This window comes from Papio anubis, chromosome 12 (genome assembly GCF_008728515.1).
Source record: "Papio anubis isolate 15944 chromosome 12, Panubis1.0, whole genome shotgun sequence".
In the NCBI taxonomy this organism is placed as follows: Eukaryota; Metazoa; Chordata; class Mammalia; order Primates; family Cercopithecidae; genus Papio; species Papio anubis.
The window spans coordinates 66,785,277-66,813,103 of NC_044987.1; the positions used below are offsets into that span (position 1 = coordinate 66,785,277).

At 42.6% G+C, this 27,827-nt stretch overlaps 1 protein-coding gene across 1 annotated transcript in view; it reads left to right on the forward strand.

Moving 5' to 3' along the window:
* Window positions 1-6,675: 6,675 nt before the first annotated feature.
* The window catches only part of OLFML1 (olfactomedin like 1), a 28,825-nt gene continuing 7,673 nt past the window's right edge, over window positions 6,676-27,827 (forward strand). The window contains exons 1-3 of the mRNA XM_009186686.4: window positions 6,676-8,966; window positions 10,761-10,890; window positions 12,937-13,225. Of these exons, the coding sequence (XP_009184950.1) occupies window positions 10,762-10,890; window positions 12,937-13,225 (418 nt within the window). The 5' untranslated portion in view covers window positions 6,676-8,966; window position 10,761. The remainder of the gene's footprint in view (window positions 8,967-10,760; window positions 10,891-12,936; window positions 13,226-27,827) is intronic.

Here is a 27,827-nt window from a genome sequence, read left to right on the forward strand (position 1 = left end):
GATGGGGAGCTTGTGCACAGAGAAGCAGGTATTAGATGAAGAAAAGACAGAAAGGCAATCTGTGTTGTTGGTTCACATCTGGGGCAGGAAACTGGGACCCACAGGGAGGATGCTGGGCCCCTCCTGCCCTAGCCTCCTTCTTTAAGAACCAGTCTGTGATCCCTCACCTAGGGCAGTGATAGAAATCTTCATCCTAGGAAGCTCATGCATCTGTCCCCAGTTCATGCCACTCTGTGCTTCTGAGAACATCAAGACAGAGGTGTCTGGAGCACCAAAAGCAAGAACCTTCCTTCTCCACACTGCATGGCTCACACAAGCCAGTGCTGTCCACCCACTAGGCCTGTGTGTGCACCGGACTGAGATGTGGATTTCCAGGGCCTGATGCTCTATTGACTGCAAGAACCATTATGCTTGTATATCAGCGTATGTTTTTGAAAATCAAACTACCCATTCCATTATCAATTTAGCAAGAATATAAATCAGACTTATTGGGTGAGGAGGCGAGAAGGGAGAGGGTTTGTGGGCAGTACTTTTTCTAGATGGAATATGTTCTCATTCACGTCTAAAAAGGAAAAGGACTAGTACCTTGGCCATAGTCAGATGACTATCTGAAAAGCCACTGGCCTTTAGTAACTAAAGGCTCTGAAACCAATAGTTTGCACAAACATTGACCCAATATTGGATCTAGGACACTGAACAAAAATCTCCCAAGGAGGAACTCTCTGGGAACAGCATGTAACTCCTCAGCTTTATGTCCTGGTGCTCCATTCCCACCAGAAAAAAAAAAAAAAAAAAATGTTTATAGAACCCCAGAGACCTAACTTGGGAACCTGTGCAGCAGAGACCAAGATCCTGGGGAGACACATAGCCCAAATAAGACTCAGCCTTCCCACCCATGCCAGCCAACCCTGGCCCTAGGGTGTACTTCCCTTCACCTGCAGGGAAGAAGCACTGTGCAGGTGACCATCAAGCAACATGACATCATATCCTTGCCAGCATGCCTTCTCCAGCTGCAACCACACCTTCCATACCTCCAGATTCACTAATCCACATCCCACCCCCATCAGCAGCTCTCAGTAATCAGTCCCCTTCCCTGTAACCTTCCCACTATCCACTCCCAGGGACTCCACAAGCTGTGTGGGTGTAAACAAGATTTCAGAAGCCCTTGGCAGAGATATGGTTACCAGGTGCTGAAGAAACAGAGACTCAGAGTAGGCCACCTGAGTCTACCCAGCCACACCTGGCATACCCTGCATTTGGCTAATGCCAGTTAAGACCAGATACTCAGCCTCCTGGGAGAATAAGTTCATGGGAAACTTCCCAAGTGACTTCAAAAGCCAAACCAGAATGATCACAATGAGAGGTGTGAGCATTCTAGGGACCCCGGCACACATGGTTTTTATTTTAAAGTGCAGAGTGAGGCCATTCCACCAAGTGCATGTGGGGCAGGCAGCTGTCCCATCCTGGGGGCTGTGGGAAGGCAGGACCAGGCTCTTCACTTCAGGCAGAGAATGTACCACTGCCAATCACTGAGATATTTCAGACCACAAGGCATTTCCAGTAAAGCACAGGGAGTTGAGGGAGAATGTTCAGAACTGAGAAGACTAGACTGTGCTCTGAGTAGACCGAGGCCAAAAGTGAGCAAAAAGGGTAAGAAGAAGTGAATGGCTAGGTGCAGTAGCAGATGCCTGTTGTCCTGGCTACTCCTGGAGGTTGAGGTGGGAGGATTGCTTGAGCCCAGGAGTTCAAGGCTACAGTGTGCTATAACAGCACTTAGGAGGAACCACTGCATTCAAGCCTGGGCAACATAGTGAGGCTCCACAGCGAAGAAGAAGGAGAAAGAAGAAGAAGGAGGTGAAGGAGACGGAGGAGGAAGAGAAGGAGAATAAGGAGGAGGAGGAAGGGGGAAGAAAAAGGGGGAAGAAGAGGAGGAGGAGGAGGAGAAGAAGAAGAGGAGAAGGAAGAAGAAGAAGGAGGAGGGAATGGAGGAAAAGGTGGCATTTTGGGGAACTTCTCACTTATGTCAAATCATAGGAAGCAGAAGAGACTAGAACCCGCTCTCTCTCCACCATGTGAGAATATAGTCAGAAGTCTGCCATCTGAAAGCCAGGACAAAGGTCCTGACCAAATCTTCCAGCGCCTTCATCTTGGTCTTCCCAGCCTCCAGAACTGAGAAATAAACTGTTGTTTAAGCCACCCAGTCTATGGTATTTCATTATAGTAGTCTGGACAGACTAAGTTGGTGACACAGAAAATTGTGTGTGGAGATAGAAGGTAACTAAATGTATATCTGACAATAATTGGAGATATCACAAGTATTTACATATGACTGTCATTTTTGACAGTCAATGTAAACAATGTAAAAAATGTTGGCAGCCCCTGGTTTTATGGGGCCTTCTAGGGAGCTCTCTCCTGACTCCTTAACACAATTAATTGAAGATTTTTAAATGATTCCCAAATACACTAGAAAAATATGCACTTGCTTAAACATCCTTTTGCCCAAAACTTCTCAGTCAGAAAACTATTCTTAATATCTAATTTAAACTCCTTCTTCAATATATCTATTCTTTTTATTCTAACCTGAAGCAGAATTTAGTCATGAAATTCCACAGATTGCTCCCTATAACTCCACTCTCACATCTTTCTCTTTTATATAATCCAAAGATTTGAGAAGACAAGAGTAGACAATAAGAAAATGAATATATCTGAGGGAACATTACAGTACTTAAGAAAGAACACTCTTTCATGCCCACTCAGCATCTCTCACTCTTGTGACCTCACAACTGGATTCTTTTACACTATTTTCTGAGTGTGTGCATGTTCTAGTAATTGTACGTTCCCGAAAGGCAGAGCCATGTCTTCTAATTTTCATAGCACATTGGCTCAAGAAGTCAATAAAGACATGTAGCCATAAGTTGGCACACTTATTAAAACCATTATTCTTCTTTACCTTCAATAAAACCAGACTCCTAAGGACTCTAGCTCCGATTTTCATACAGACTGATAGATACTAACTCTGAAATTTGTAACAATTAATTTGGTATTTGAGGCCAGCCCTTCTTCATTCAGTGCCCACTCCCTTACCCCAAGTGGTCTGCCCTTGGGAGGTATGATGGTCCTTGCCAAGGTCTCCCTGGACAGTCACCATGGAGTCTGGAGGGTTTAGGTTATCTTTTACTGTCTCTGTGGTATGGGGGAAGGTGGAAAGGAGATGATTTCCTCCTTAACTTGTGGAAGGGCCTCTTGAATTTCATGTGGATTATAACACAATTTTTATATTCGGGAAAAAAAACCACTCTTTACAGACTAAGAAGAAACAAGATGATCCTCAAACCCTGAAAAGTCCTTTCCAACCTTCTCTGTCAAACTTCTGTTCTTCCCTTGGATGTAAATGCACGACAGAGCCTATAGCGAGCTACAGAAAGTGGTAGGCGGAAGCCAGAGATGAAAAGAATAGAGACTTCCAAGAGAGGGTATAATCAAACATCCACCCCTGCCTATTCCAGTGGGTCCCACAGTCTCTACTGGAGTCATGGGATGGTGTATCCCATACTCACTGCTGAGACCCATGAACTTGGAGGAGAGAGTCCAGGGGCCATGATCTGGAAGGAGCTGAAGTGAAGCAGAATAACAAACCCAAATCCAGTTCTAGATCTTGCTACACGGGAGAGCCAGGGCAAGTCATGGAAACTAGGATCAAGGTTATGATCCCAGGAGAGAGACAGAGAGCAGCTGAGTGAGCAAAATAGGGGGCAACCTCAAATGATTTCTGAAGCATAAGTCTAAACCTAATGCCAAACAGGGCTATTTCACCTGCTCAGAATCTCAGCATGAGAATTAGCTTCTTTTATTTACAAAGATTGGACAGAGACAGCGAAAAGGAGACAGAAAATATAACAACAGACACAGGAACTCAAAATCCCTATTTTTCCTTAGCCAGAAAGTACCAAGGCAGACATTTCTATATACTTAATAATCTCTGAAAGGTCCCTATACATGATACAATAGCTGATATTTATATGGTCATCTTATGACATTAACAAATGACTTTGGAGAAGTAAGTAAGTTTGAAACACATTTGGGAAGATTTCCATTAAAATATTTAAAGTTAAAAAATGTTTTGGCATTGCTTTTCAACCTTTTGGCTAAGATCAAGTGTAAAAAATGTTTTGGCATTTTCCCAAGGTAAAAGGAATCCCATGTTTTCTGAAAATTTATTTACAAGGAATGTCTCATAGAGAAATGAGATGACACATCTACAGTATTGCATGGTTTGTAAATATAACATTACCAAGAGCATTGTCTTCACAGGTATGTGGGATAGGCTGAACTAGAGAAATCACTTCACATGTCTCCAGTTTGCTAAGGGTTAGAGACAATTGAGCCCCTCAAAAATATATGATTTGTACTAAAATCTATTAAGTGGGCCCCAATAATAGAGCCGAGGTACTTACGTGCATCCATGCAAACTTGCAGGTGTCTTTCAAAGAGGACATCAGGTGATACAACCTGGTTGCAAAGTCAGGGCGGGAAGAATTATATAAAGGGCCAGTTCTGGAGGCAGACAAAAGCCCAGGCTAAGAAGAAAGGTACCGTTGGTTCAGGTGTTAGTCTAGGCAAGGGTGATCAAATAGGGCTCCAAAACTAAGTAGGAGATACATGACAAAAAAAAAAAAAGAAAGAAAGAAGAAGAAGCAGGCAGCAGAGATTGGACCTGGAAGAGGCAATGCTCAATGTTCAATGCTTACAGGGAGCCTCGTGGCTCAGAGATGATTTTTTTTTTGAGACAGGGTCTCACTCTGTCTCCCAGGCTGGAGTGCAGTGGTACGAACACAGCCCACTGTAGCCTCTACCTTCCCAGCTCAAGCAATCCTCCTACCTCAGCTTCCCAAAGTAGCTGGGACCACAGGCTCATGCCACCATGCCTGGCTAATTTTTTGATTTTTCATAGTGATGGGGTCTCACTTTGTTGCTCAGGATGATATCAAACTCCTGGGCTCAATCAATCCTCCTGACTCTGCCTCAGAACAACCTTTAAAGGGCTGTCTGTGTGTGTCTCCCTCCATAAGGAATGTAACACATACTCCCTCCTCCTTGGCCTACTGGTTACTCACGTTGTAGATCTTAGCTTAGATGTAACTGCAGACTTCCCTGAGCCTGAGAAGTCTACATGTTCTTGGGAAGGAATTGGCAAACAATCAAGGCTTCTAAGCAGGGAACTTACACAATGAGGTTTGCATACTGGCTCCCTCACTCTGGCTACAACGCGGACGCTAGACTTGAAGGGGTTAGAAGGGAGCCTGTTGTAGACAACGCAGGATCTGGCCATCAACCTGACTCCCTCTCTTTCCTCTCAATCACTAACCAAGCTCTAGCAATTCTACATTCTAAATATTTCTCAAAGGCAACCAGTTAGATCTCTCTCCACTGACACAACTCTAGTTCTGGCTCTTATCATTCTCTTTTCAGATCATTCTCACAGCCTCCTAATCCGTCTCCCACCTTGAATTTAGTCTTGCCCTCCAATTTGTCCTTCACCTGGCCTCAAGAGAGACCTCTGTAAACACACATCTATTTATGTGTTATTCTCTTGAAACTCTAATTGCTGTCTCATTGTTCTTACCATAACACCTAAAATACTTGGCATGTCCTACAAACTTGACAAGGTCTGGCTTTTGCTTAACCTACTGAAGCAGACACTGTGGTGCATCGCTGAAATTTACTCTTTAGGAGGACATTCATTTCCCAGCTGTGCAAGTGTTGCTATTAACAACTCACAGCTGAGTCCCTTTCCAGGCATTCCCCTCATCCAAAGAAAAGCACCTCACTCAAGATTATCTACTCTTCCTCCTTGGGCACAGCTTTCATCCAATGACTGCTTGATGCGGGAGTGCCAAGGTCTGGTCTCCTTGCCTCAGTTTGGGACATAGCTGATGGACCCTCCTATCTCCAGAGCCCCTCATGGGATCAGTTGAGGCCTGTGTTGTAACTGCATGGCAGTTTAACTTCTCTCTTTGCCCAGTCATGCATCCTTCACTCTCCACAGGTATTCCGGACAGCACACCTGAAGAAACATCATGCATGTAAATTGGTCTCAGACTCTGTTTCCTGGAGAGTCTGACCTACAATACTCTCCCAGAAACATTATTCAGACATAGAAAGTTCATATGGAACTTTTATCAGTTCCTCAAGTCCACTGAGCTCTCTCTGCTGTATGGGTTTTTGCACAAGCTATTTCTTTTCCCTAGAGCATTTCCTACCTTTTTCCTATTTACCTTCAAGTCTCAGCTAAGATGTCACCTCCTTTAGGAAGTCCTCCTGATTCACAAAGCTCAGGTGCTCTGTCTTTATGTTGTCATGACATTTAGTACTACCTCATCAATGCTTAGACAAATTATAATGCATTCTATTTATGTATCCATGTGCTACCTCCCCTACTAGACTACTTTTTTTTCTTTTTTTTTTGAGACAGAGTCTCGCTCTATTGCCAGGCTGGAATGCAGTGGCACAATCTTGGCTCAGGGCAATCTCCACCTCCCAGGTTCAAGCCTTTCTCCTGCTTCAGCCTCCCGAGTAGCTGGGACTATAGGTGCATGCCACCATGCCCAGCTAATTTTTGTATTTTTAGTAGAGGCGGGGTTTCACCATGTTGGCCAGAATGGTCTCGATCTCTTGACCTCATGATCCACCCGCCTCGGCCTCCCAAAGTGCTGGGATTACAGGCATGAGCCACCATGCCCAGCCTAGACTACATCTTCTAAGGGTGCAAGAAATATGTCTATTGTGTCCATTGTTGTATCCCCAGTGCATAGTCCAGTACCCGGAACACACTAGGATATAATATGTACCAGTATGCTTGGGCCGCCATAACAAAATACCATAGACTAGAAGCTTAAACAACAGAAATTTACTTTCTCATGGTTCTGAAAGTCAGAAGTCCCAGATCAAGGTGTGGGCAGGTTTCGTTTCTTATGTGGCCTCTCTCCTTGGCTAGCAGATAGCCACATTCTTGCTGTGTCCTCACATGGGCTTTTCTCTGTGCACCTACATCCCTGGTCCAAATTTCCTCTTTGTATAAGGGCACCAGTCAGATTGGAAAGTCCACCCTAATTGTATCATTTTAACTAAAACACCTTTTAGAAGACCCTAACTCCAAATATAATTACATTTTGAAGTCATGGGGGTTAGGGCTCTACCATATGAATTTGGAGGCAACATACTTCAGCCCCTAACAGTTCAACGTTTCTTCTCTTTCCCCTTCCACACTGCTGTCTCTCCCAGAGGCAGCAAGCCCACAGCTCTCATCAAGCACCAATGGCCAGATTAGCCTTCCCCTCAAATTTCCAAGATTCAGGCTTCAACATGTTACGGGTATTATTCTGCCTGGAATGGGGTCAAAAAGGTGGCAGGAGGACTTGAAGAATTCACTAGTTACAAAAGGGAGAGACCTTTTAGGCTGAGGAAACTGCATAAGGAAAGATACCATATGTTAAATTTCATGGGTAGTTTGGGGACAATTAGATGTGGCTGTTGTAGGGGATGAATGTGGTAGATGCCAATAGTTGAAGGAAGAAAGGTTGGTCGAGGTTATATTGTAAAAAGCTTTCATTTTGGCATAAAATCAGCCAACACTTTATCTAAGGAGATGAAGATAGGGAATTAGAGGCTGTTCCAATCACTCATGCAGGAAACAATGCAATTAACTTGGTAAAAGGTTGGAAGATTTGAAGATGACTTAAAGCAAACAGCTATCAGGAAGGGAGGAGCAGGGGAGGCATGACAAATAAAATATAAAGGGAAAAGTAGAGGCAAAGAGAAAAAAAAAAAAAACAGAAAAAAACGAGGCATCCTGTTCATATCTAAACGATGAATTCTAATATCCCAGAAGGAATTCTTTTGAGTTGGGTTTTGCAACCTCAAAAAGGCAAAGTCTCCTCCAGACTTTGCTGGAGTTGACTAGCATCTCTCAGCAAAGTGAGGGGGTACTGGAAGCAGAGAAGGCTCTAGATATCAGAAGGTCAGTTAATGTGGAGGCACAGCAGCAAATGGAGCCAAGAGGGATGAAGAAGGCAACAATTTCCAAAAGGAACTGGAGATCTGGATGTAATCAGCTTCAAGGGGCTAACTGGGCTGAGAGCATTGATATACCCAGCTCTTTCTCATGTAGAGAAAACAGTCAGCTCAGGCCTGGCTTATAGATTAAGGACCAATCACCTGGATCCAGCCACAGAGAGGAAACAGTGATGGATATTAAGGAGCTTATTTCCCCTCTCAGGATACTGGGGTAGAAAAGCAGACGGATCAGACACTTGCAGAGGAGAAAAGAGAAGTCACTGTGCTTGTCCACTGTCCCAGTTAGTGACAGCAATAGTCAAGGCCGGAGGTTAAGTGTAATGAAGATAGTGGATTTCATCCAACCGCCGGTTTAGGTGCAGCAGGCCATCTTTCTCACCCTTACACACCCGGCACCCATTGAGGAGGGACTGTTCTAATAAAGATGGCTTCAGTAGGCCACCGCAAGTCAAAGTTGGGTCTGTCTCCAATGTGAGTTTGGTTTTTCTTTATGAAACCTCTGGTCACAAGAATATGAGAGTTTCCACTCTGGTTCTGAACCATGGGTCATCAATCCTAATGGGTTATGGGTTCCAGCTGTGAGATTTGCAGTCCCTGTTTGGGATTACAAAGAGTAAATGAAGCTCTCCAATTAAGACCAGGTGTGGGCAGTCAGAACTGAGAGGCCACGAGTGTCCCTCTGAAGAAGGTGGTGACCGCAGAGAAGGTGGTACTGGGCCTGAATCACTGGTGGGCAGAGATGGTGCCTGCCAGGCCTGAGCAAGCTCTTTGGAGCCCACTCCACAGAGAGAGGAGCAACAGCAGCCCTGAAAGCACCCCAAGGACTTCTGCTGCAACCAAGGCTTCCCACTGCATTTCCCCCTCACAGACTCTCCTGTAATTCTTTAGACATCGTAAGTATGGCATGTGTATTTCATTGAAAAAGTAATATAAGCATGCTCTAGAAAACCCAGGAAAGAATTATCCACACCACCACCATCCAAAAGTTAATTATGATATAACCAGAATTTTCCTCCACTGGACCTTATCCATCTTAGTTCACAGTCTCAAAGTTAGGACTTGAGGCATTTGTGGAAGTAAATCAACTAGAGCACCTTTACTCTAAGACTTTATTCAAAACTGCTGGGCATGAGTAATTTCAAAGAGAATATTCTCACTTGGAGAAGGAGCGTGAGCCAGGCAGATTTTTTAATAAGGATTTAGGAGGCAGGGTCAGCTGAAGTTCAACTGGTTTAGGGAATAGTGCAAAGATGGTTCTCAGAAATATGAGGAATTGTTTCTAAGGATGAGGAACTACTGTTTGGGATTTTACCAAGAGAGTGAGGAGGAATAGTTAGGTGCTGTGGCCATATGGAAGAAGCGTGGGGAGAAATATTACTGGGGATGAGGAAGTTTAAGGACCACCAGTAGAAAATTCTTAGTCTATTAGTGTCTCTTTTTAAAAAAGTTTTGTGGATACATAGTAGGTGTTTATGGGGTACATGAGATGTTTTGATAAAGGTATCTATTAGTGTCTCTTGTGAGAACCAAATGGAAACACAGGTCTTCTGACTCCTGGAGAGCGTTCTTTTCACATCCCATAGATGCCCCAACCTTTCTCATTTTGGCAGGTGATTGAGAAAGGTGTCCTGGCCTTTCCCATGGAAAGATAGGTTGAGATAAGAAGAAGGCTGGACTGCAGACAAAATCAAAGATTTTACTACCTTGTCCTAGGGCTATAATTTATCTTCAATTGGACCAGGGCCTGCAGGAGTTTAGTCCTACATATTTCTGGCCTGCAGCTACATGAAGGGAATTCTGCCTCTAATGATTGAGAAAACTCAACGATTTCCTTACAAAGGAATTTTGTAAGGAATTAATTTTGTTGATGGCTTGACTTTGGAAGCATCACTGCATCAACGATTGTTGTTATTCCTCTTAATCAAATTCTTCTCAGCTCCATCCTGAGATGTTTCAGCTGTCAGCCTGGGTGGCCAGGCCTGTAGCCCATTGTTCCTTTCTGCCCAAGGGGTGATACAGCCCTGTGCACTGGCTGTTCAGAGATAGTGGTAGATCCATGTTTATTTTTCCTGGCTGTGCCTTTAAGAGCTGCAGGAATGTGAAGGGAGTCTGGATGCGGGGTGGGGTCTCCCAGTAGGACTTCTGGGAAAAGGATCCTGGGAATTTCTGCCAGAAGCTAAACTGAGATTCCAACTTTGAAAAGTTGGGGGTGGTTTGTGTTGGGGAAGGCCTGTGATTGGACTGCAGAATTCACTAGGGAGGAGGAAAGCAAAAGTAAAAAGGAAATAGCTAGGGCGAGGGAATAGGGGGGAAGCCATCTTCACCCCCCACCCCAACACACACACAATTAAGCCTGGAAGCAGCGTGCAACCACTAGCCTGGGGAGGGTCCACATGTGTCAAGGGTGAGGGCAACAGATGCTGGACCCAGGGAGCTCTCTGCCACAAGCCAGTCTGCAAGGCCTCAGGGACCAACATACCAACAGTTGGACTTGATCATTAGCTGGCAAACTGAGCTCATGCATCGGGTGGAATAACAAGCGGACTTTGCTCTCTGCTGTGCAAAACGCTGTTTTTAGAGGATTTGCCACAGCAGTGGATAGAAAGCAGGAGACCACCACTGGAACCCTCGAGACTTCTTTGAGGAGAGCCACAGCGTAAGAGATTACCCTGGTTGGTGTTTTGCAGGATGATGGTGGCCCTTCGAGGAGCTTCTGCATTGCTCGTTCTGTTCCTTGCAGCTTTTCTGCCCCCGCCGCAGTGTGCCCAGGACCCAGCAATGGTGCATTACATCTACCAGCGCTTTCGAGTCTTGGAGGTAGGTGGCATCTGTACACCTTGGACAAGGAACAGGCCTCCCGGAAATACCTTATTTTACCCATATTTCTCTATCTACTGGGTTGTATTTTTCCCAGATAGCAAATGACACATTGCCAAAGTTATACTTCAAAATGCTCATAATCTAGCTGTTTAGAGCCCAACTCCAGTGTCCAGTGTGCCACTCCCAGACCTTGAGCATAGTTGCACTGTGTGCTCTGATTTGGCAGTTTGTCTCGTCTGTAAAATGGGGATAATAGTAGAATTTATGTTGTAAGGCTATTCCGAAGATTTAATCCATAGCTAAAATACTGCCTGGCATAATGGTATGTATCTAAAATGTTATTATTCACCATAGTTCATTTTTTAAAATATGAAACTTAAAAATGTTGGTCACTTTTTCTTCATGTTTAGTGTTTCAGGCTGATAATGAATTTCAGCTTTTCTTTTTGTCTTTTATGATAAACCATTAGGTCACTGTAAAAAGTCATGATATTGATGTATTGAGAAGTCTTAGTTTCTTTTGCTAAACTGGATTTAGATTTAGAAATGAGCAGATTTTGGCCAACTTAAACAGAAAGAAAGCATTCGGGCTGCCACCTCATTAAAATGTGCAAAATCCAACATTTTGGCGGCCTGGACAGGCTCCCAGGGACAAATGTAACCCTCCACCCTAGCCTTTGCCACACCTTGGCACTGACTATTCATACTTAATGACTTGCTTTTGTACAAGCTAAACTGATAAATTATTTATCTTCTTTCAAAGACATTCTTATTGCTAATAATTATTTTCTACATTTTCCTGAAAAATCTTCAGGTCCAAATTACGTGTTCTTCTAGTTACAGTCAGGGTAAAGTAATTCCACACAGCAGGCCGAACACATTTCCTAAGGGCGTCCAGCCAACAGGCTGAGGCCTGGAGGCAGTGGCTGAAGTGTTCCCAGACGAGCAGCCTCTTGTGCTTCTTCACTTGCTCCCTCCTGAGCCTCACCTCCTTAGAAGTGCCAGAATGATACTCACCCAGGATCCCTCTGCATTTAGCACCGACTTGCCTTGGGAGTAAAGCCAGCCAAATCCCTGCAAATTGTCTTTCAATACCTTAAGAACTTGTCAAGGGTATAAAGTACAGACTAATCCTTTTATCGTTATGAATGTGGATTTGAAAAAGACAAGATCTTCCCACCCCAGTCCTGACCTGAGGTGAAGCTAAGTCGCATGTGGCAGTCACTGTTGGCCAGCTCAGACACTTAACAAAACAGTGATAGCATTCCCAGCCTGAGAAGCCAGTGTCAGAAGGGTAGGAAAAAAGAGGGTAAGGATTTAGGGAAGTATTTTGGGCCTTTCTGTCTTTCTCCCTTCAAAACAAACAGCCTTACATATTGCTGTTTGGAGCATACATTTTTACATTTGTGGACAGCATTTTGATAAACTATGGCAAATGAGCTTTAAGTCGACATTCTCTTTGACGAAGCAATCCCATTCCCATTCATTTGTTCTTTTGTTCAGCAAATATTTATTGAGTATTATTATGTGCTTGGCCCTGTGCCAAGTGCTAGGGATGGATATTCTAGAAATCTGTCTTCAAATAATCTGATGAAGATGTAAATACAGTTTTTTTTCTCAGCATTGATTGAATGACAAAAAATTAAAAACTATGTAAATATACATCAAAAAGAGTCTAAGAATAAATAACGGGATATCAACTCAATGGAATGCGCTCATTAAAGTTATGGTATAGATATACATTAATTGGTATCTAAGTATGTTCACAATATATCTACAGGTGAAAAAGATACAAACATATAGTAAAATCACATTTTAAAAATATATTTACATATGTATGACTAAATGCTCGGGAAAACTTTTAAAAACTGATATACTAAAGTATCAATAGTACCTTTGAATTTAGGAATTAGGGGTGATTTCAATTTTTCCCCATTCGATTATGTATAATTTTCTAATCCTTTTCTATAAATGATAGCTATTTATATTATTTAGGTAATTTAAATAACAAGCAATAATTTGCAAATTTATTTTCTGATTGAAGCAAGGGCTGGAAAAATGTACCCAAGCAACAAGGGCATACATTCAAGAATTCCAAGAGTTCTCAAAAAATATATCTGTCATGCTGGGAAGATGTCAGACCTACACAAGTGAGTACAAGAGTGCAGTGGGTAACTTGGCACTGAGAGTTGAACGTGCCCAACGGGAGATTGACTACATACAATACCTTCGAGAAGCTGACGAGTGCATAGAATCAGAGGACAAGACACTAGCAGAAACGTTGCTCCAAGAAGCTGAAGAAGAGAAAAAGATCCGGACTCTGCTGAATGCAAGTAAGAAAACTGCATCTTTTCCTAGCCCTTCTAGGGGCTATCATGCTCAGAAACACACAGACTCAGAGCAGTCAGGGAGCATCGTAGAGTAATGAAAGAGCTGGAGGTGTGCTTTTGTGTGCATTGCTGAGAGAGAAAGCTATAAAGAGAACAGGTGTCCAAAGGGAAATCCATTCTCAGAAAGCCACTCTTTCTTTCACACAGAGTGCCTAAAGACTCCATAGAAGGTCAAGACTATAGTGCCAAAGGTCAGCCCAAGGAGACCACCTCCTGATAAACCTTGGTTTGGTGGAGATGTGTGGTCCCAGATTTTTTCAGGGAAAGTGGCAGTTTGGTGGATTCTACATCCAGTACCCAGGGTGTAGATAGCATCTGCAAACGTACCAAGAAACAGTCTTAAATTGGAAATGGCAACAGCCAACCCTCAGGGCTGGGAACTGCAGTGAATTACTACTGTGTGTGCTGTCTGAGATGGTGATAGGCATGGGATGTGGTCTAATCTTGTGATCCATCAGAATCACTTCCAGGCCATTAAGAATAATGTGTAGCAGCTCAAATTATAATAAACAGTATCAGGCAATAAACACACAAATGACAAAGAAAAATTTTCTGTGCATGAGTCTATTTCATTAAAACAATGAGGGAGACAAATCTCCCACCTCAGGGTTTGTACTCTGAGATGTTTTCATTACAAATAGGAAGACTTTATTTACATGCTAATTACATCTGTTCCAATTCAAGAACCTCCATCAGGGAAATGACATATAAGCTGAGTGCCATCATTGTACTAAAAGTTTCACGTACCTTCTCAATGTAATCCTTCTAAGAACTTCATGATCACTATAAGGAAAAGAGTCTTCCTAAATGAGGTGACCCTTGGTCTGATTTTTGAACAAAGAAGTTAGAAAAGAATGAGCAGAGGGTACTTCAAGTCAGGGCACAATATACCAAAGGCATGAGGGTACTGTAGCACCTTGACATGTAGACCCACAAATATGGCTGAGTGAAAGCTTTTTAGAGAGGTGACAGTAGGAAAACTAGGTTGAAGAGCTCAGCAGGACTCAGTTAATGAGAGACCTTGCATGCTAGATGAAGGAAGTTGAAGCTCACTGGAGAAACTACAGAGAACTATTGAGCAATATTAAACAAGGGCATGATAAGAAGGAAGAGGGTAAAACTACAGAGAGGAGACCAGTCAGGGAATGCTGCAATAATTTGGGCAACAAGTGAGAGTGTTGGCATTAAGTGTCATGGGACAGAGAACAGGTGGATTTGAGAGCCATTGAGAGTTAGAATCCACATGGCTTTCTGACTGCTAATTAAAAGTAAAGGATGAGTGAGAGACATGAGTCTAGGATGTTTCCCAGGTTTTGGGCTTAGGTCATCGAATGGTTGGTATGAAATATATTGAAATGGAAAACTCAAAAGGAGTTTGGGAGCACTTATTACTGTACGATTTTTTTAGACCATTTATAATTTTGAAACTGTTTAGTTCATTTATTGGCTCACAGCTTATTTCCTACCTCCCTACCTGTAATGTCAGCTCTGTGAGAACTTGGAACCCCAGTTTCATGTTCAATGTTGTGTCTCCAGTGCCTAGAATGAGGTCTATTCAATAAATAGTTTTCAGTGAGTAATTAAACAATTAAAACAAATAAATGAATGGATGTAGGGATTGTCAACACAGGCAGAGGGCTTAGTCAAGCTTTGGGGGCAAAAAAAAACAAAAACAAAAAAACCCAAAAAACATCTTATCTCTGAGTCAGAAGAAAGAGAGGAGTGTGCCTTGCCTATAATATGAAGCAATAGGTCAAGTGAGCAATCCTTTTTGGCCCTGACATTGTCCTGAGATGAATCATCCTCAAAGAGGGAGAAGCTGGGGGTAAGCACAGAGTGAGGGAAGGAAATGGGCCAATCGAGATGAACAGGGGCTTCCTAGAATGCTCATGGAGAGGACTGGGTGCTAATGTGGCCTGATCTAGAATGTGTCTGAACTTTCACACTGGAGGGTCAGGCAGGACCCTAAGTCTGAATAGTTGTGCTGAATTGTATTCCTGAGCTGTCCCTGGTCCCTGGACACTCTCAGCCTACCAGGTGTTGAGATTACCCCTTCCCATTCCAGCTAGAGCTCAGTGGAGGTCCTGAGACTGGACTTGCTTTTTCAACCCCCATCCTCTGCCCCTCAGATACTGTACTTCTGAAATATCCCCTCTCCTAGCTCTGTGGTATATGAAAACATTTCTGAACCTATCAGAGATTGCTGCATCCCTGTCTGTTGCCTCTGAGCTCACATTTGATGCTGTGTTGGTTTGTAAATCAGCCAATACTTCTTGCCTCCCACTACTGTATGGGCCCTGTGCTGCACAGGAGAGATGGAGGACCAAGTAGGACACGTCTGCATCCTGCTCTAGCTTCCTTACCATTTCTCTTGCCTCCCACAGTCTGCCTGCTGTCATGTAGACTTTCCACAACACAAAATAGATCATAATTCTCCTCTGTGAGGAACATATTTTTGTCATTTACCATCAATTATCAACAACAAAAAAATCCATTCAAATCTCCTAGCTTTCTTTTACATAAGAAAGGCCCTTTACAAAGTGATGCAAGTTGATCTCCAGCTCCTTCTCCCATAACTTACCCAAATGCAGTTTAAATATACATATACATATATTTATGTATGTGTGTATATATGTATATATTAAAATGTATATGATTAATATATATTTATATATATTTTTCCTAGCAATCCTTTGTGACTCAAAAATGCTGTGAATTGTTTGTGAAGACCTATGAGGGTGAGGATAGAGGTGAGGGGGCTGCCAGGCAGATTGGCCTACAGTATTCCTGGAGCACTTCATTCATTCCTCTCAGGGAGCATCTCACATACCCGACCACACAAGTCTGTATGTGTTTGACTCCTCAGTCATTCCACAAACATACTGACATCTTCTTTTCTGCATTCACAGAGTCTAGGTCATGCCCTCCCATGGAGAAGGCCACAGAAATTGTTTACAGAAGAAATAATGATGGCAGAGGCCCCTGCAGAGCTTAGTTTAGGGAAAGACAAACCTAGAAATAAGCACAACTGTGTGATTAGTGCCCTTCTAGCTTATTATTTTTAGAGGTTCTCTATCTATGAGTAGACTTTGGAAAGTCAATTTATTCCCCTGTTAGGTACTGTTTGTATTGTATATATTATGCACACTCCTGCTTTTTTACCATTTCTTTTAGTAACTATGCCTATATCGGTTCTCATGCTGTACAACGAATTACCATAGGTTTAGCATCTTAAAACAATACACATTTACTACCTCAGAGTTTATGTGGGTCAGGAGTCCATGCATGGCTTAGCTGGGTCCTCTGCTGGTACTTGTAGGGCTGGAACCCTCAGCTCCTACAGCCTCTCCTTGCCATAGGCACTGCACAACACATCTATTGCTCCTTCAAGTAGATGGAGAGTGCTTCTCTTTAGGAAGCGCCTAGTCCCTTTTTTAAGGGCTTTTATGTGATTCAGCCAGCCCACCCATAATTTCCTATTGATAACTTCAAAATCAACTGATTTGGAACCTTATTTTTATATGCAAAATTCCTTCACCTTTGTCTTACAATGTAATGCAATCACAGAGTGCTGTCCTGTCATACACGCACAAGTCCTGCCCATACTCAAGGGAAGGGAATTACACTGGGCATATACACCAGGAGGTAAAAATCCTGGGGACTGTTTAAGAATTCTGCCTATCACAATGCTTTAGTCTGATAGGCTCAGCTGGTGCTACTAATTACCTGTACCTGCCTTCTTCCTGGAAGACTCTGATCTTCCTGTCTTCCAACCTTGGCCTATAGAGACTGTGCCAGTTACAGACCTTCCCCTAAAATCCTGAAGACTCAAGTTAGCACCCTTCTGTGGGCAAAAACCATGGGATTATGGGCTAGGAAGGCATTGCCAGAGGTCAGTTCAGAGGGTTTCATTCATATGTATGTGTTGTCTTAAGAGAGAGTTTGTAAACTCCTACAGAATAGATGATGCAACTTTCTTGGAAAATTTAACCTTATATCTCAGGAGACTTCCAGGAAATTCTAGTACTAATTTCAACAGTTCTCACTTATTTTAGGAATATTATTCAGGCAACTACTAAGGGCCAAGTACTGAGAATAATAAGATAAAATGGCTCTATAATTAAGCCATTCCCTAGAAAGCTGTTCTCAAATCTTCAACCTTTATTTAGAGATTATCCCCAAATGACATTCACATGAGGGCTTCAACTCAGGGACATTTTGGGGGTAGGTACAATCTTAGAATCTTAACTCTCTCTCCCACTTTCCCACTCTTCCCTCTCTCTCTTCTTCTCTCATTTACACACATACACAATTTAGGATGCAAAGAAGTGAACACTATTTGACTATAACACTAAGTCTAACTTATTTTTTAAAATTATTCCAAGTCTTTGAAACTATAGCTATTATTAAAGTAAAATTTTGCATTGCACTTTATAACTTATGACAAAGAATCATTGCCTCAGACACCCAGATTAAGAATTTATCCAACTGATACTCTTTGGAAGATTCCACAGGCTGCATTCTTGTGTGCATACGAGTATTAACCTCTTTTTAACTTGTAAATAGTCTGTGAAGAAAAATTCTCAAGGCAGTCAAAATAAGCCATTATGGCAGATTTATTTTATTTCCTATTGTCATCCAGTTCTTTTTATTGCAAGGGTGCATGAAAGTTACCTCAAGTAATTTTCACCCTGCTGAATTAAATAAGTCATATCTTTTGCTAGATCATGTTTCAAATAAGAAAGTCTGTTGCAACATATTTAAAGCCTCCGGGATCTATCCAGGTTTTATAAGTGTGCATGACCCATATTCAAAACCATTAAAAGCAAAACAACTAAACAAAAATCCCCGCTATTAACCAAACAAAATGTATCTGTTAGCCAACTCTCAAGGTCCATTAGTTTGTCATGAGCAGAACAAAATATGAAAAGAAGCATAACTAATTTGCAACAGATGTGTTTACCACAAAAGAAGGGATTGAAAGTATAAATGCAAGTGTAAGTACAGGTGCGTGTGTATGTGTGCACGTGCGTGTACATGTGCCTGCGTACACCCAGCTATTTCTGCATTCACGGGGACAGCAACATTGGAGGTATGTGTAGAGTACAGCTTATCCTGTGCTTTCCCTTGGAGAAGCCACGCCCATGGATCACTGTGCTGGGTTCAGAAAGACCTACGTACATAGCACTTCTTTTGTTTATCCATCTGAAAGGCCTGTGGTCTATGAGGATACCTCCAATCCCATCACTACGGATTCTCACAGAGGGTTAGCTTGTGGCTCCAGGTGCCCTGAACATCCACTCATTCTCGCTATAACTTAGTTGTTTTATTTATTCAACAAATGTCCAACTGAATTCTAGAAATATGTTGGCATTGTGCCAGGCATTAGAGATGGAATGTTGGATAGGATAACATTCTTGTCCTCAAAAAGCTTACGGCCAAGGGGAGAAGCTGTCTAGACAAATTCAGAGTGATAATGGCTCTGATGGAGGGATGCAAAGGATGTCACAAAAGCACAGGGGACAGGCATCAAGTAGATATGGTCAGGGTTGCCGTGTAGATGGGGGGATTACGGAATCTTGAAAGTAGCCCTCAAGCTGAGTTTTAATCATGGAAAAAAGCTAATTAAGTGGAGAATCAAGTAAAGGGCATTTCAAGAAAATGAAACAGCATGGTGCAGCACAAGCATAATTGGGCTCAGTGTGTTTGTGGAGCAAGTTGTTCAATGGAGCTCAGGTGAAGGAGGAAGTTGTAGAGGCGATGAAAGGACCAGACATGAGTTAAGCTCCTTTGTGCTAAACTAGTTGACACTTGCAAGCTGTAGGGAATCAGAATAATGTGAACAACGGCAATTAATATTACTGAATGTGTATTATGTACCACATAATCCTTAAACATTTTACATATCTCACTGGACTATGTCATGCAATACTCATGATAACCCTGTGAGATAGGTACTGTATATTATCTCCCATTTTATAGATGAGGAAACAAAGACACTGAGAGGATAAGTCATTTGTCCAAGGTCACACAACTAATAGATGGCAGAGCTGCAATTCGACCCAGACAGGCTGGGTCCTGCACACACTCACCTCTTCCATTGTGCTGTCTGCGTAGTAGTGATAAGAATGGGAGTATCGGGGCGCAGAGGAGGTTCATTCTGGCCACAAGGTGCAGAGCAGAATGGCAGTAGGGGAGGCTGAGGGGACACAGAAGAGACAGGCTGAACCCAGTGAAGCCATCTCCAGGACTGCTAGGGAGGCACATGAGGTAGGAGCCTTCTGTTGTGAGAGTAGGTGCCTGGACTCAGAAGTTCTAGCTGTTTCTGATCTTATCATGGGTCACAGTATGAAGACCATGTTAGTTTTCCTGGTCACTATTGGATGATGGTTCCTACTTACAAACAGACTGGTTTTAGATTCTTAAACTCTGGCCAAGAAGGTCCAATTTTCTTTCCCTACCCTCTTGTTTTTTAGTTCCCTGCCATTTCTTCATTGACTTTTAAACAATAAAATTCCCATGCTTTCCCCACTTTTTGCTCAGTTAACAGAATAGTCACACACACACTTTCCTGGGCTAGAAATCTTCCCTTTGGCCCTCGTCTGACTGGTCACCATATCCAGTAGATTTTTCCTTGTGAATCTCTCTCAAGTGTACTCTTTCCACCTGCACTGCTCTCTCACCATCTCTAGTCTTGATTCCTATGAAAGCCTCCTCGCTGACCTTCCTGCCTCCCATTTCTTCCTGTTCTAGGGCTTATCCTATATTGCCACAGAGTAATCTTGCCAGAGTTACCACATCGCTGCTTTATCCCCTTCAATGGCAACCAAAACCTGCAGGGTAAAGCAACCCCCACAAAATAACATATAAAGAAAGTCCTTTACAACCTGACCCCTACCAGCCTGGCTCTCTTTGGTTTAAGTATGAAAGTAATATTTACAAGTTAAATAAAAACTGTGACCATGGTATCCACTATATGTGTTGTGCTTACTTTTATCATAAAAGTGGATAAGAAGCCAACAATTGAACACGGCAACTTTGAGCATCCCTCAGCATCTTGTGCCGCTGCTGCCTATCCCTATCTGTCTGGTGCTCTGTCCATCTCACCTGCTATTCTGAAAACGTAAACTATACCTCATGCATGCCTGAGTCATTTATGCTGTGTTCCCTAAGTCTATCATTGTGCGTAGAACAGAGAAGGGGATCAATCTTTTCTGACCTGAAAGAATCGTTTATTCGAAAGTGGAGGAAACTATTTGCCAGAGATAGCATTCAGCCCTTAAATCTGATGTCTTGTCTGATGACCACAACAACTCTGCTAGGTCGATACTATTATAGCTCCTTTTCAGATGAAGAAACTGTGGCTTAGAGAGTTCCACAGAGCCCATCTCCTCTCCCCACATTCCTGCCACATACAGGAGTATGCACCACCCCAGACACACTAGATCCATCTCTGCCTCTGTGTCTACTCACAATCTCCACCCCACCCTGTATCAGTTATCTGCTGCCACGATAATGCTACATAGCAAACCACGCCCAAACTTAGTGGGTTCAGACAACAATCGTTTATCATTTCTCAGGGGTCCATAGGGTGGCTGGGTAGGCTCACTTGTGCACCTGCAGTCAGTGGCACATTGCCTAGAAACAGCTGGGTGAGGATGGCCTCAGCTGGGGTGACTGAGCTGCCCTCTGTGTGGCCTCTGCTCCTGTATGACGCTAACCAGGCCCGGCCTCATGACGGAGGCAGATGTCTAAGAGAGAAAGCAGAAGCACACAAGGTCCCTAGGAACTTAGCCTGGTCACTTTAACACTTTGGTGTTCCAAGTATGGCTCTGAAGCTCACCCATCTACTATGACCTCTAGTTATACCCATATAAGGCTTTTCATCTCAATGCTCATGGAAACGGGCAGCAATCAAGCCTGATTTTAAAATTATGCAAACATCTACATGAAAGCAATGAGTCAGGCATTGGTATGATTAGCAGTTTTGAAGAAGTATCACCAAAGAACCAGCAAGAAGGCGGCTGCAAAGTTCAGGTTCAGGAAGCAGGCCCTAGACCATCACATGTTGAGAAAGGATAAAAAGAATAGGATGAAATGAGATGTACTTCACAGGAAGAATCCATGGGGAAACAACAAAATGACTTTGTGTCTTCTAACTACACACAGGCGAATGGCATTGCCACAGCTAGAAATTGAGAGCATTTCCACCCTTTTCAGTTTGGAATATTACAGGACACACACACACACACACACACACTGCAAAAATCAGCTCAGTCTTTAAATGAGAAATAAATAAAAACAAGAAGTTCATAATTATAACCTTGGAATGGTTACAATGTTGTTGCAGTCAGATAATTGGTGGAAAGTGGAAACTGATCAGAAATTCCCCAGAGCAGCCTAGGCAACAAAGCCAGACACCATCTCTATAAAACATAAAAAAATTATCCAGGCATAGTGGCATGTGCCTGTAGTCCCAGCTACAATGTAGCTGGGAGGTCTAGGCTGCAGTGAACCTTGATCATGCAACTGCACTCCAGCCTGGGTGACAGAGAAAGACCCTGTCTCAAAAAAATAAATTCCCCAGAGGATGGCCCATTTTCATGCTTTATGTGAGTGTTGATGAGCCTGGATGCTTTAGGACAGTTCTTAAACTGTCAGGTTCAGAAACCCTTTACAGTCATAAAAATTATTCAGGCCTCCAAATAGGTTTTGTTGAGGCTGGTTATAACTATTGACCATTTATCATATTCATAATTAAAATGGAGAAATTGTAATAATATGTACCAGATGCTATTCCAGGATAAGACATGCATCTGTGAAAAGAAAAACAGATAAGACAAAGCCCCTGCTTTATTTTTCTTTCATTTTTTAGAGCTGACATTCTTTTGAGGGAGGCCAAACAATAAATATGTTAGCAGATAAATGTATAATATGTAGACAGAATATAATAAGTACTATAGAGGAAAATAAACTAAGGAAAGGGGTTATGGAGACTTGGCCTCTTCCAGAAGGAGGCATTGTAAGGAAGTTGTCTATGTTGCCTGTGTTGGACTCCAACTGTAGGGACCCCATGGTGGAGCCAGGCTGGACTCACACTCATACCTCACACATCTTCGCAGCTTCCACACTCTCCATTGAAGTTCTCAACTTGATGTTTTTGGGCAACATATATCTATGCATGTGAAAAGCCATGTGTCAAGTCTGTTTCTTTTTCATAATTTATTGCTATTATCAATAAAGCTGTTAGGGTTCAGGACAGGGTGCCATGGAATACTCTGAATTTAGTGCTGGAAAGCTAGAAAAACCTATGATATGGATTTAATAAAGGATTCTGTGTGATTCACTAAAACCAACATATAAAGCACTTACTGTATGCCAGGCCCTGTTTAAGCCCTAACCCTGGGTTCACAGCCCTTCTGCAATGCCAAATTGCCCCATGGCTCACTGAATTTTATACAGTACCTATTTTCCTACTACCCATCCACTGAAGCACTCAGCGAAATATCACCTGCTAATCTATTTGATTTCTAGGCTGGCACAGTATGAATTGGGATAGCAAGTTTGGAAACTGACAAACTCTGCATAATCTGAATCTAATTGGCTTCTGAGTTTGGAGAGTAAGCAGTAAATTGACTACTGAGGGAGATATATATTGTGTCCCAGGCACTTAGGATAAATAGAGTCTAAAGTGCTTGCAAGGAAACAAAGTGAATAATCAATTCTAGTTCAGCATAATAACTGCCCTAGAAGGGGTTGCACAGAATGCATTCGGCAGATGAGAATGACCTAACTGCTCTGCAGGAGCAGAGGATTTTGTTTTGAATAATGAGCAGGTGTATCCCAAGTTAGCAAAGGAGAGCTAAGGAGAAGTCTGAGCAAAGTCTAAAACTTGTGGGAAGCCATGGCAGGTTTGGTGACTAGTGACTAGCATGATGAGGAAGTGACAAGAGAGGAAGTTGATTAAGCACTCTGCATGCTATGCTGAGATATCTGAAACTTATTCCGTGGGCAAAATCATGAAATACCCCTAATTTTTAGAATAAGTCCATGCTGACAATTTTATAGATATTTTATATCTGACTACAAGTCTGAAAGCCATCATCTTTGTCATCTCAGTGCCTACATCCTACCTATCAGCTGATTAGTATTGACAAATGTTTATGAACATGAATACAATCTAGATGGTTGAAAAAGTCAAGTTTTATAACAGCATTTCAGGAAGCAGTCAAAATACTCAGGCTTTTAAGAGAATTCTCTTCTCTTTAATGAATTCATCACTCTTCCCAAGCCAACCTTCTCTGCTGCAGTCTCATGTACCCTATCACCCCATTTTTGAGTCTGATTTGGTATCAACAGTTTCCCTCAATTGAATCAGTTATTAAAACCTGATCTCTCCTTTTTCTAACTACTTATATCCGTCACTATTTGGATAGTTCTCATCTGGATCATACTTACAAACTCATTACCTGGTATCCCTCTGTCCTTCCCCATCCCCAAGCCATTCTCCATCAGCAGCCAGACCAATGTTTCTGATCCTTAACTCAGACTGAGTGACTCCCACATAAAGTAATACGTCTCACCAGATATGGAGAGTGTTGCTATTAAATCACGGGAAAAGTATTTAAAAGATTAAAGTAAGTGATATTTGTGTATGAATTTACAAGTTATATGAAAAGATTCAAATAAGTAATACTTGTGTATGAATTTACTGTGAGGCCTTGTGCCAAATTCTATCCTAATTGCTTGTCTGCAATTCTGCCTGAGGGGGAAACCCAGATTCTCATTCTCTGGTTTGCCAGGGAAACCCTGCATGTCATTGTCTCTGTTAAAAAAATTTGCATCTTGGCTGGACCCAAAGGTTTCAAATCTATTTCCCATCCCTCCCCAACCTTTTCTTCCTGCTAATTATCTCTTCTCAAGAGAAGCACAGCAGGGAGTTTTTAACTTACCCTTTTACTTGAACACTGTAAATTAATATATTATCCTCAAATTCCAAAAGAAAAGGAATTGATAAAACCTACAGAGTATCAGCGCTGAAAACTACATATAGAGAGCATCCAACCTAAACCTCTTGTTTTACAGCTGGGAAAAACAAGGTTGGGTTGACAAAGGGACTTTTGGGGAGACACACAGAGCCAAAGGCTGAGTTCAGACCACTCACATCTCTGACTCCAAATGCTGAGTTTCATCTACAAAGGAAGGAATAGGAGAAGCAGAAGGAACATGGGGGGAATTGTTTTTTTTTTTTTTTTTTTTTTTCCAGAACTATGTTTCCCTGACCAAAACCATATATCCACTCTTGTGTTACTTCTCCAAGGGTTCTGCATTAGAAAAGAAGAGGGTAAAATAAGCAGTTTGTGTTGGTTTCTGCTGTATTTTATTTTATTGATTGATTTATTGTTTTGTTTTGTTTTGTTGTTGTTTGTTTGTTTGGAGACAGGGTCTCCCTCTGTTGCCCAGGCTAGAATACAACGATGTACTCTCAGCTTACTACAGCCTCAACCTCCCAGGCTCAAGTGATCCTCCCAACCTCAGCCTCCCACGTAGCTGGGACTACAGGAGTGTGCCACCAAGCCCAACTAATTTTTGTATGTTTTGTGGAGTGAGGTCTCACTATGTTGCCCACATTGGTCTTGAACTCCTGGACTCAAGGGATCCTCCCACCTCAACCTCTCAAAGTGCTGGGATTACAGGCATGAGCCACTGGGCCCAGTCATTTCTACTGTATTTTAAATGAACATTTTATTATGGGAGAGACATTAATAGACCTTGCTCTTAGACACAGTCCCTCCGTAGCTGGGCTGCAAGCCTGTTGGCTTTTCTTCAGGCAAGAAGGATGGGAAGGCTGGGGGCTTCCTAGTCAAGGCCCCTAGTCTGTGACTAGGTCCCAGAGAGCCCATTGCCCTCATCCACCCTTCTGCACACCCAGATGCTATTCATCCTTTCCCTCCACATACATACATACACATCACTGTGCCCTTGGGGCTGGCTGGAGGGGTCCTGACTGGCTGCCTCCCAGCTCAGACTGAAATCAGAGGACCGCATCCCCCTTTATGGCTGTGTGACCTTTCCAGGTAATTTATACAGGCCTTAATGTTTTCTCATTTGGAAAATGAGTATTGAAACATCTACCACTTAAGCTTATTGTAAGAATTGTGAGTTCTACATTTTAAACTTATATTAAAACATCATAGTATCCCCCACCAATATATATAATTGTCAATTAAAAATAGAAATTTTAAAAAGTTAAAAAAATAATAATTATATAGGGCTGGGCATGGTAGCTCACATCTGTAATACCAGCACTTTGGGAGGCCAAGGCCAGGAGGATTGGTTGAGGCCAGGAGTTTGAGACCAGCCTGGTGAACGTAGCAAGACCCTATCTCTAAAATAATCAAATAAAAAATGTTTAAAAACTTAAAAAAAAGAATTATATTAGTTAATGTAAAGTGCCTAGCACAGTACCAAGCATACTATATGTCAGATATATTTGTTGGATATTTATTAACTTCTCTAGCCCTTGTGCTTGTTCCTTAATAGGAATAGCTTCTGGGCTTTTCTCACAGCCAATAGACCTTCCCTCTTACCCCATAAAAGTCCTCTATGGTCACTCACAGGCTTAAACCCTTACTCATCCTCTGTAATCAGCATAGAATCAGGGAAGAGCAGAAGCTTCACATGAGACAGGTTAGGCTTGGGAAATGAAGAAAGCTCTTTCGGGCTCAGGTGGAGGGGTGGCCCTAGCAAACAGGGCAGATCATTCCCCATCCTTCTGCACTGCAGCCTATGGACCCCAGTAGCTCAGTGTGTCAGGGGGTCCTTCTGTTAGCTGCTCCTGCAATGCATAAGGTTCCCTGTTGTCCCAGACTTCTCCACACTCCCCAGGGCTTTGGCTTCCTATAACCCAGGCTGACCCAGGACAATGTTGACCCAGAGGCCACAAGAAAGCAACCCCTCAGGCTGATGAACCATGTCAGCAGGGGAGCATGGGGGCAGCTGATGGCTGAGAGACTTCTACAGCTTGCCTCCAAGTCTGGCTGTGGCCACAGTGTCAGCCAGGCAAGGCCACTGTGTCCCTGGGAACAGCCAGTGATGTCATGACCACTGAAAGGACTGACTTCCTGAGACTCAGCTCTTCCCAGCTAGGGTTGCTCCCACCCCCACTTCTGCCATGTATTCCCTTCATGAAAACCTTGGGTCAGATTTTTTAATGGAATAATGGGTTTGAAAGTATCTTAAAAGCTTTAAAGTACTTTACAAATTATTATTTACTTAAGATGGGCCTGCAGTCAGAACTCTGGAAGTGCAGTAATATTTAGACTTTAGAATAATATCTGCTTAAATGAGACTATTTTTAAATTCATTCAACAGATATTTACGAACCCCCAACTCACTGAGTTAGGCACTGGGACACGACACTATCCATGAAGATGAAGGAGCAGAGACTAGAAGCCTGGGAGCGGGAGAGAAGGACAATGAGCTAGTAAATAAAACAGATGAAATAATTAAGAATATGATAAGCAATCTCAAGGAAATAAGAAAAGGGCTAGAGTAGACAATTTCTGGGTGGACATATTTACATAGTGTGGTCACAGGAAGCCTCTTAAAGACATAATATTGAAAATGAGACTCGAAGGCTAAATAGGAGCTAACTGTGGGAAGATCAAGAAAAAGAGCACTCTAGGCAGAAAATTGCAAGTGCAGGAGCCCTGAGGCAGAATCACACTTGACATCCTGGCAGGATGGAAGACAACCAATGTAATCACAACACAGTGAGCAAGGGGAGAAAGGTATCAGGGAAAGTCACAGAGAAAGGCAGGGGCCACGTTATGTAGATTCCTTAGGCAAGGGTTTAGGATTTTATTTTAAATATGATAGAAAGGGTTTAGCCAGGCCAGTCACATAATTTATGTTTTCAAACAGATCACTCATACCGCTTTATGGAGAACATACTAACTCTACGTAAGTAAGAATAAAATCAGGGAGACAAAGTAGAGACTATTATAGTGGTCTAGGCAAAAAGTGATGATGAATGGATTCCAGGGAAAAAAGAGGTAGTAGGTTGAAAGTGAGATGTATATTTGAGTATTTTCATGTAACATTATAATTTTTCTTTTTCTTTTTTTTTTTCTTGGCGGAGTCTCACTTTGTCTCCAGGATGGAGTGTAGTGGCACGATCTCGGCTTACTGCAACGTCTGCCTCCCAGATTCAAGCAATTCTCCTGCCTTAGCCTCCCAAATAACTGTGATTACAGGAATGCACCACCATGCCTGGCTAATTTTTGTATTTTAAGTAGAGATGGGGTTTTGCCACGTTGGCCAGGCTGGTCTTGAACTTCTGACCTCAGGTGATCTGCCCAACTTGGCCTCCCAAGGTGCTAGGATTATAGGCGTGAGCCACCGCTCCTGGCCTTATGTGACATTATAATTTAAAGAGAAGTTATACTATCAGGATTTGCTGGTGTTGGAGAATAGAAGGAAAGAAATCAGGGATTTCTAAGTAAGAAACTTGGTTTATGGATCTTGCCTGAAATGGAAAAAG